The sequence below is a fragment of the Centropristis striata genome, chromosome 18 (assembly GCF_030273125.1).
Source record: "Centropristis striata isolate RG_2023a ecotype Rhode Island chromosome 18, C.striata_1.0, whole genome shotgun sequence".
Classification (NCBI taxonomy): Eukaryota; Metazoa; Chordata; class Actinopteri; order Perciformes; family Serranidae; genus Centropristis; species Centropristis striata.
The window spans coordinates 35,841,415-35,851,146 of NC_081534.1; the positions used below are offsets into that span (position 1 = coordinate 35,841,415).

At 48.8% G+C, this 9,732-nt stretch overlaps 2 protein-coding genes across 3 annotated transcripts in view; both read right to left on the reverse strand.

The window, feature by feature from the left end:
- Window positions 1-290: 290 nt before the first annotated feature.
- Window positions 291-2,075, reverse strand: LOC131990906 (probable G-protein coupled receptor 132). The gene has a single exon (XM_059356128.1). The coding sequence runs from the start codon at window positions 1,848-1,850 to the stop codon at window positions 747-749; it is 1,104 nt and encodes a 367-aa protein (XP_059212111.1). The 5' UTR covers window positions 1,851-2,075; the 3' UTR covers window positions 291-746.
- A 778-nt stretch (window positions 2,076-2,853) lies between these two features.
- The window catches only part of vipas39 (VPS33B interacting protein, apical-basolateral polarity regulator, spe-39 homolog), an 11,865-nt gene continuing 4,986 nt past the window's right edge, over window positions 2,854-9,732 (reverse strand). For both annotated transcript variants that reach the window (XM_059356108.1, XM_059356109.1), the window contains exons 7-19: window positions 9,435-9,491; window positions 8,846-8,938; window positions 8,726-8,759; window positions 7,969-8,071; window positions 7,252-7,279; window positions 7,095-7,168; window positions 6,933-7,008; window positions 6,125-6,259; window positions 4,563-4,604; window positions 4,305-4,481; window positions 4,126-4,215; window positions 3,934-4,038; window positions 2,854-3,209 (exon numbers count right to left, since the gene is read on the reverse strand). In XM_059356108.1, the coding sequence (XP_059212091.1) occupies window positions 3,189-3,209; window positions 3,934-4,038; window positions 4,126-4,215; window positions 4,305-4,481; window positions 4,563-4,604; window positions 6,125-6,259; window positions 6,933-7,008; window positions 7,095-7,168; window positions 7,252-7,279; window positions 7,969-8,071; window positions 8,726-8,759; window positions 8,846-8,938; window positions 9,435-9,491 (1,035 nt within the window). In that variant the 3' untranslated portion in view covers window positions 2,854-3,188. The remainder of the gene's footprint in view (window positions 3,210-3,933; window positions 4,039-4,125; window positions 4,216-4,304; window positions 4,482-4,562; window positions 4,605-6,124; window positions 6,260-6,932; window positions 7,009-7,094; window positions 7,169-7,251; window positions 7,280-7,968; window positions 8,072-8,725; window positions 8,760-8,845; window positions 8,939-9,434; window positions 9,492-9,732) is intronic.

Here is a 9,732-nt window from a genome sequence, read left to right on the forward strand (position 1 = left end):
ACATGTTGGGAACTATCATTTAGATTATACTTTTTTTCAAGATGGTGACCAAGATGGCAGCCAACGAGCAAAAACTGGTCGTTGCAATAAAGTTGCATAGATTTCTCTGATTTGGATGATCTGAACCTTTATTCTTCTTTACAATATTTCATTGAAATATGCAATAATAAGATCAGAGTGTATGGTGGAACCATAGACTGTATATGATGGAACCATAGACTGTATATGGTGGAACCATAGACTGTATATGGTGGAACCATAGACTGTATATGATGGAACCATCGACTGTATATGGTGGAACCATAGACTGTATATGGTGGAACCATAGACTGTATATGATGGAACCATAGACTGTATATGGTGGAACCATAGACTGTATATGATGGAACCATAGACTGTATATGATGGAATAGAGGCATTAGAATGTGTCAGAGGCTCCACATTTGGGCTTTTATGGAAAATAATTCCAGCTATTTTTCCACCCAGGCTGGCTGCTCCAAGTCCTAGTGGACTCCACCAGAGTTCATTGGAGTCCAGTAGAGTCCGCCAGAGTCCAAGAGAGTTCATCAGAGAACACCAGAGTCCAGTAGAGAACAGCAGAGTCAAGTAGAGAACACCAGAGTCCAGTTAAATCCAGCAGAGACAAGCTCAGTTAATCAGAGTCCAGCAGTCCAATGAAGACCATCGTCCCTGGTGGTTCAGGTCCCTGGTGGTTCAGGTCTCTGGTGGTTCAGGTCCCTGGTGGTTTAGGTCCCTGGTGGTTCAGGTCCCTGGTGGGTCAGGTCTGGTGGTTCAGGTCCCTGGCATCTCCCGGTCTCTGTGACCACGTTCAGGTCTGAGGAGTTCCTGGTGGGCTGGATCTTGTCGGGTCGTGGTCGGCGGCGTGCGCGGCGGCAGACCTGGACCAGACCGCGGCTCAGGTCTTTGCGGATGTTGTCGCTGGACAGGACGTAGAGGATGGGGTTGGCGGCGCTGTTAATGGTGGACAGGCCGAGGGACACGGTGTAGGGCGTGTACATGGTGGTCGCCAGGCGGCAGGCGGCGGCGGCGTCCTCCGGCAGGAAGTGGAAGGCCACGGCCCGGACCAGCAGGACCACGTGGTACGGGGCAAAGCAGACCAAGAACAGCGCCACCACCGCCACCGCCAGCCGCCGCACGCGCTCCTTCTGCTCCGTCCGCAGCCCCGTGCTGCGCTGCACGTTCCGCAGCACGCCGCGGTTCGCCGCCACCAACAGCAGCAGCGGCAGCAGGAAGCCGACGGCGAACCGCGCGTAGCTGAAGCCCGTCACCGCCGCGCTGCTCTGACTCGGCTCGAAGCAGCGCCGGGCGCCCTCGGCGGCGTCGCCCTCCCTCATGGTGAACACGGGGATGTGGCCGACGGCGACCACGGCCACGACGGCGAGGGCGATGAGGGCGGCGAGGCGCTGGCGGCGGAGACCGCGGGACTCGACGCTGTAGACGACAGCCACATATCGGTCGGCGGAGACGCAGCACAGCAGGAAGATGCTGGCGTACATGTTGGTGAAGAACACGAAGCCCGTCAGCTTGCACGCCGCCGAGCTCCACGGCCACAAGTGGCCGCCGGCCACGTAGCACGCCCACAGCGGCAGCGTGCTCAGGTAGGTGAGGTCACACAGCGACAGGCTCCACAGGTACACGGCCAGCACGTTGTTGCGCCGCAGCTGCAGCCAGGTGAGCCAGAGCGTCAGCAGGTTGGCCGGCACGCCGACCGCCAGCACGCCGCCGTACAGCACCAGCAGCGGCACGGCGCCCTCCGCCAGCGGCAGCGCACACGCCGCCACGCTCACGTTGGTCGCCGCCGGAGGCGAGTCGGTCGGCGACGCATGCATCGTGTCTGACGACCAATCAGAGAACACATGTCAGTCATCACTTCAAAATAAAAGCATTGTGACATGAATATCACTTCAAAATAAAAGCATCATGAGATGAATCATAGAAACAGTGTGACTCAGTTTAAACTAACGAAGTCAGTTAATGAAAGATAAAAAATGTGTCTGACAGGAAGTCCATCAGCGTTTCTACTTCCTGTGAGTCACAGGAAAGCCCCGCCACAACAACGGCTCGTTCTAATGCTCTCTGTGGTTTTTACGAACTTCCTGTTTAACTTTTCCACCTGCAGCCACTTTAAAACACATTTTATATTTACCATTAAACTTTATATCAATCAGCTGCTGGGGCCAATTATTGATTAAATATTGTTATTGATCACTGATCAGCTCTATTATAAACTGATACTGAGAGATTTATAAAGAACCACACACACACACACACACACACACACACAGACACACAGTAAAACACACACCGTAACACACAGTAGCAGTAATACTGATCAGAGTACACGTGTGTGTATTTGTACTCTGATGTAGAATCAGATAGTGAACAAAGTAAAAACTCACCAGGTCCTCTCTTTACTCCTCTCTGCTCCTTCGTCTCCTCTCTTCTTTCTTCACTCCTCTCTCTGTCTCCTCCTCCTCTGTCTCCTCTCTCTGTCTCCTCCTCCTCTGTCTCCTCTCTCTGTCTCCTCCTCCTCTGTCTCCTCTCTCTGTCTCCTCCTCCTCTGTCTCCTCCTCCTCGTGCTCTCTGACTGAATGAAGTGATGCTGTCGTCATCATTAATTCATCACACTCACAAAAACAACAGGAAGCTTTTAGTGAACCTCCTCCTCCCCTCCTCCTCTCATCCTCCTTCACCTCCTCCTCCCCTCCTCCTTCACCTCCTCCTCCTCCTCTCCTCTCCTCCACCTCCTCCTCTCATCCTCCTCCTCCCCTCCTCCTCCTCTCCTCCTCCACCTCCTCCTCTCCTCCTCCTCCAGAACAGACTGACTCCAGATCAGATTTTAATAAACTTTATTTTCTACATTCACATTAATATAAAAAGGAGACTTAGTGAGTCACTAACAGCCTGTGTTGTTTCAAAGTAAAAGTCTTCATCACTGTCCTGTTGTTTCAAAGTAAAAGTCTTCATCACTGTCCTGTTGTTTCAAAGTAAAAGTCTTCATCACTGTCCTGTTGTTTCAAAGTAAAAGTCTTCATCACTGTCCTGTTGTTTCAAAGTAAAAGTCTTCATCACTGTCCTGTTGTTTCAAAGTAAAAGTCTTCATCACTGTCCTGTTGTTTCAAAGTAAAAGTCTTCATCACTGTCCTGTTGTTTCAAAGTAAAAGTCTTCAGTTCTTCCAGCGGATTTGCTGCAAGAGAAGAAGAGACGAGTCACATGATGCAGACCTCCTCTTCCTCCTCCTCCTCCCCCCTCCTCCTTCACCTCCTCCTCCTCCTCCTCCTCTCCCCCCCTCCCCCCTGCTCCTCCTCACCTGGTTGTGGAGGAGCTCGTTGATCCTCCTCTCCTGCTCCTCCTCCTCCTCTCCTCCCCCCTCCTCCTTCACCTCCTCCTCCTCTCCCCCTCCCCCCCTCCTCCTTTCCTCCTTTCCTCCTCTCCCCCCCTCCCCCCTGCTCCTCCTCACCTGGTTGTGGAGGAGCTCGTTGGTCCTCCTCTTCCTCCTCCTCTCCCCCCCTCCTCCTACACCTCCTCCTCCTCCTTCACCTACTCCTCCTCCTCCTCTCCCCCCCTCCCCCCTGCTCCTCCTCACCTGGTTGTGGAGGAGCTCGTTGATCCTCCTCTTCCTCCTCCTCTCCCCCTCCTCCTCCTTCACCTCCTCCTCCTCCTCCCCCCCCCCCCCCCCCTGCTCCTCCTCACCTGGTTGTGGAGGAGCTCGTTGATCCTCCTCTTCCTCCTCCTCTCCCCCTCCTCCTCCTTCACCTCCTCCTCCTCCTCCCCCCCCCCCCCCCCCCCCCCCTGCTCCTCCTCACCTGGTTGTGGAGGAGCTCGTTGATCCTCCTCTCCTCCTCCTCCTCCTCCTCTCCTCCCCCCTACTCCTTCACCTCCTCCTCTCCCCCCCTCCTGCTCCTCCTCACCTGGTTGTGGAGGAGCTCGTTGATCCTCCTCTCCTCCTCTCCTCCTCTCTCCACCTTCCCTCGGTACGCCAGCAGCTGCTGCCGGTCCTTCAGGTCTCGGTACGTCTGATTGGCCCAGAGACACAACAGTCACCATGACATCATCACACATACGGACCAATCAGAGAGCAGCGTTAGTGCGAGCAGACTCACGTTGATGACGATGTCGTGACATCTGTGTTTCTGCGCCAGAGAGATCCTGAGGTCCGCATCATCAACCAGCGCCACGTAGTCCTGCAGCACCTGTCAATCACACACCAGCTGTCAATCACACACCAGCTGTCAATCACACACCAGCTGTCACTCAAACCCCTGAGGCCCCGCCCCCTCACCTGCGTGGGGGCGGAGCTCTTGTGCAGGATGTCGACGACGCGCTGGAAGGCGAGCGGAGACTTCTTCCTGGTGAAGCCGAGCCAGTTCCTGCTGGTCAACATGGCGTCCACGTCCGGCCACGCCTTCAGCTTCGCCCTCGCCGCCAGCGCCGTCACCAGGTACTGCTTCTCACAGATCTGGGGTCAGAGGTCAGCCAGGTGAGAGGGAGGGAGGGTTCACCTGTCACTCACCTGTCACACTCTGAACCACGTTCTCACCTTGAAGGTCTGACGGATGTTCAACGGACTGCTGTAGGTCCCCTACAGACACAAACACTGGTTCAGTTCACCTTAAACTGGTTCAGTTCACCTTAAACTGGTTCAGTTCACCTTAAACTGGTTTAGTTCACCTTAAACTGGTTCAGTTCACCTTAAACTGGTTCAGTTCACTTTAAACTGGTTCAGTTCACCTTAAACTGGTTCAGTTCACTTTAAACTGGTTTAGTTCACCTTAAACTGGTTCAGTTCACCTTAAACTGGTTCAGTTCACCTTAAACTGGTTCAGTTCACTTTAAACTGGTTCAGTTCACCTTAAACTGGTTCAGTTCACCTTAAACTGGTTCAGTTCACTTTAAACTGGTTTAGTTCACCTTAAACTGGTTCAGTTCACTTTAAACTGGTTTAGTTCACCTTAAACTGGTTCAGTTCACCTTAAACTGGTTTAGTTCACTTTAAACTGGTTTAGTTCACCTTAAACTGGTTCAGTTCACCTTAAACTGGTTTAGTTCACCTTAAACTGGTTCAGTTCACTTTAAACTGGTTCAGTTCACCTTAAACTGGTTCAGTTCACTTTAAACTGGTTTAGTTCACCTTAAACTGGTTCAGTTCACTTTAAACTGGTTCAGTTCACTTTAAACTGGTTTAGTTCACCTTAAACTGGTTCAGTTCACTTTAAACTGGTTTAGTTCACCTTAAACTGGTTTAGTTCACCTCAAACTGGTTCAGTTCACGTTAAACTGGTTTAGTTCACTTTAAACTGGTTCAGTTCACCTTAAACTGGTTTAGTTCACTTTAAACTGGTTTAGTTCACCTTAAACTGGTTCAGTTCACTTTAAACTGGTTTAGTTCACCTTAAACTGGTTTAGTTCACCTTAAACTGGTTCAGTTCACTTTAAACTGGTTCAGTTCACCTTAAACTGGTTCAGTTCACTTTAAACTGGTTTAGTTCACCTTAAACTGGTTCAGTTCACCTTAAACTGGTTTAGTTCACTTTAAACTGGTTTAGTTCACCTTAAACTGGTTCAGTTCACTTTAAACTGGTTTAGTTCACCTTAAACTGGTTCAGTTCACTTTAAACTGGTTCAGTTCACTTTAAACTGGTTTAGTTCACCTTAAACTGGTTCAGTTCACTTTAAACTGGTTTAGTTCACCTTAAACTGGTTTAGTTCACCTCAAACTGGTTCAGTTCACGTTAAACTGGTTTAGTTCACTTTAAACTGGTTCAGTTCACCTTAAACTGGTTTAGTTCACTTTAAACTGGTTTAGTTCACCTTAAACTGGTTCAGTTCACTTTAAACTGGTTCAGTTCACTTTAAACTGGTTTAGTTCACCTTAAACTGGTTCAGTTCACTTTAAACTGGTTCAGTTCACTTTAAACTGGTTTAGTTCACCTTAAACTGGTTCAGTTCACCTTAAACTGGTTCAGTTCACTTTAAACTGGTTTAGTTCACCTTAAACTGGTTCAGTTCACTTTAAACTGGTTTAGTTCACTTTAAACTGGTTTAGTTCACCTTAAACTGGTTCAGTTCACCTTAAAGTGGTTCAGTTCACCTGAGACTAACCTCAGACTCGGAGTAATGGTAGAAGCAGCAGTAGTACAGCGTTGTGATCAGCGGCATGTTGAGGATCGAAGCTTTTCTGGGAAACTTCTGGAAGATTTCCACCTTCCCGCCTCGCTCCGCCTGCCGGTCGGCCGCCTGGCAACAACCGGAAAGAAAACTTTATTAAACTGTTAGTTAAACTGGAAGTGGAACCTTAACCATAACTGACTGGTTCAGACAGACTCTGACCAGTTCAGACCGGTTCTGATTGGTTCAGACTGGTTCTGACCGGTTCAGACTGGTTCTGACCAGTTCAGAAAGGCTTTGACTGGTTCAAATAGACTCAGATTGGTTTAGACTGGTTCTGACCGGTTCAGACTGGTTCATACCGGTTCTGACTGGTTCAGACTGGTTCTGACCAATTCAGACTGGTTCTGACTGGTTCTGACCGGTTCACATTGGTTCAGACCAGTTCAGACTGGTTCTGACTGGGTCAGACTGGTTCAGACTGGTCTTGACCGGTTCTGACTGGTTCAGACTGGTTCTGACCGGTTCTGACTGGTTCTGACTGGTTCTGACTGGTTCTGACCGGTTCACATAGGTTCAGACCAGTTCAGACTAGTTCTGACTGGGTCAGACTGGTTCAGACTGGTTCTGTCCGGTTCAGACTGGTTCTGACCGGTTCTGACTGGTTCTGACCGGTTCTGACCGGTTCTGACTGGTTCTGACCGGTTCACATTGGTTCAGACCAGTTCAGACTGGGTCAGACTGGGTCAGACTGGTTCAGACTGGTTCAGACCGGTTCTGACTGGTTCTGACTGGTTCAGACCTCGATGATGATCTGTCTCTCCAGCAGCGTGTAGTGGTCCTGGATGTGAGCAGAATCTTCGGGGGAGAACGGGAGACTGCAAACAAACAAACATGTCACTGATGACATCATCATGACATCATCCTGATTGTTCAGTTTCTAACCAGACAGAGAAAAACTCACCTGAGGCAGCTCTTCAGGAAGTCCCGCCTCTTGTTTTCATCTGCGATGCTCAGGTGGTCTTTATACTGCAGCAGCTGTCACCATGGAAACAGACAGGAAATGACATCAGCTCCCCACCACTCTGATATCAGAACAGGTGTGTTAGTGTGGTACGTACCGCCACGTCCTCCGTCCTGCCCAGCGCCCTGAGGGACAAACAGACAGGTAGAGGTGTAAACAGAGACAGGTAGAGGTGTAAACAGAGACAGGTAGAGGTTTGAACAGAGACAGGTAGAGGTGTGAACAGAGACAGGTAGAGGTGTGAACAGAGACAGGTAGAGGTGTGAACAGAGACAGGTAGAGGTGTGAACAGAGACAGGTAGAGGTGTGAACAGAGACAGGTAGAGGTGTGAACAGAGACAGGTAGAGGTTTGAACAGAGACAGGTAGAGGTGTAAACAGAGACAGGTAGAGGTTTGAACAGAGACAGGTAGAGGTGTGAACAGAGACAGATAGAGGTGTGAACAGAGACAGATAGAGGTGTGAACAGAGACAGGTAGAGGTGTAAACAGAGACAGGTAGAGGTGTGAACAGAGACAGGTAGAGGTGTGAACAGAGACAGGTAGAGGTTTGAACAGAGACAGGTAGAGGTGTAAACAGAGACAGGTAGAGGTGTGAACAGAGACAGGTAGAGGTGTGAACAGAGACAGATAGAGGTGTGAACAGAGACAAGTAGAGGTGTGAACAGAGACAGGTAGAGGTGTGAACAGAGACAGGTAGAGGTGTGAACAGAGACAGGTAGAGGTGTGAACAGAGACAAGTAGAGGTGTGAACAGAGACAGGTAGAGGTGTGAACAGAGACAGGTAGAGGTGTGAACAGAGACAGGTAGAGGTACCTGAGCAGCTCCAGCAGCAGCCTCTGGTCTCTGGTTTCAGTCAGGTAGTTGATGAAGTGTCTCAGAGCCGTCTGTCTGGACTCCAGCTCCCGAAACAAAACCTCTGAAACACAAAGATTGAAAGAGTGAAAGAGTGAAAGAGTCACAGAGTCACAGAGTCGAAGAGTCGAAGAGTCAATGAGTCGAAGAGTCAGAGTCACAGAGTCAACGAGTCACAGAGTCGAAGAGTCAAAGAGTCAAAGAGTCAAAGAGTCGAAGAGTCAATGAGTCAATGAGTCAATGAGTCGAAGAGTCAAGGAGTCGAAGAGTCAAGGAGTCGAAGAGTCAATGAGTTGAAGAGTCAGAGTCACAGAGTCAACGAGTCACAGAGTCAAAGAGTCGAAGAGTCAAAGAGTCGAAGAGTCAATGAGTCGAAGAGTCAATGAGTTGAAGAGTCAGAGTCATAGAGTCAACGAGTCACAGAGTCAAAGAGTCGAAGAGTCAAAGAGTCGAAGAGTCAATGAGTCGAAGAGTCAATGAGTTGAAGAGTCAGAGTCACAGAGTCAACGAGTCACAGAGTCAAAGAGTCGAAGAGTCAAAGAGTCGAAGAGTCAATGAGTCAATGAGTCAAAGAGTCGAAGAGTCAATGAGTCGAAGAGTCAAGGAGTCGAAGAGTCAGAGTCACAGAGTCAACGAGTCACAGAGTCGAAGAGTCGAAGAGTTGATCAGATGAACCGTTCAGGTCTCTGCCAGCCTCTGAGGATTCAGGTAGACTCACCTTTACTCAGAGTCCTCTTCAAATAAATTAAAACCTGAAAGAAAAAACACACGTTGTCAACTGTTTTCATTAAGTTGTAAATAAAGTTTATGTTGATGATCCTTTTGTAAATAAAGTTACGGCTGTGATGACGTTCCCGTCGTGAGCGCTGACGGAGAAATCCAGCAGCAGCAGTTTGTCCTGCAGGGACCGGAACCGCTCCAGGGACACCACCTGCAGTACAAGTACACACATACTGCAGTACAAGTACACACATACTCTAGTACAAAAACACATATACTGGTGTACAAGTACACACACTGCAGCACAAATACACACAGATACTGCAGTACAAGTACACACATACTGCTGTACAAGTACACACATACTGCAGCACAAATACACACAGATACTGCAGTACAAGTACACACATACTGCTGTACAAGTACACACATACTGCAGCACAAATACACACAGATACTGCTGCACAAGTACACACATGCTGCAGTACAAGTACACACATACTGCAGTACAAGTACACACATACTGCAGTACAAGTACACACATGCTGCAGTACAAGTACACACATACTGCAGTACAAGTACACACATACTCTAGTACAAAAACACATATACTGCTGTACAAGTACACACACTGCAGCACAAATACACACAGATACTGCAGTACAAATACACACTTATACTCTCGTACAAGTACACAGGTGTGTTACCTTTCCCTGCTGCATCCTCTGGATCGTCTCCTCAGGCGACCAATCACTGACATAATCCTGTCAACATGATGACATCATCATTAGTTACCCTGAGCATCTTTAATCAGGTGATTTAACATGTGATTTTTTTTTCCAGGTGATTTATCAGATGATTTATCAGATGATTTATCAGGTGATTTAACAGATGATTTAACAGGTGATTTATCAGGTGATTTAACAGGTGATTTATCAGGTGATTTATCAGGTGATTTAACAGGTGATTTATCAGGTGATTTAACAGGTGATTTAACAGGTGATT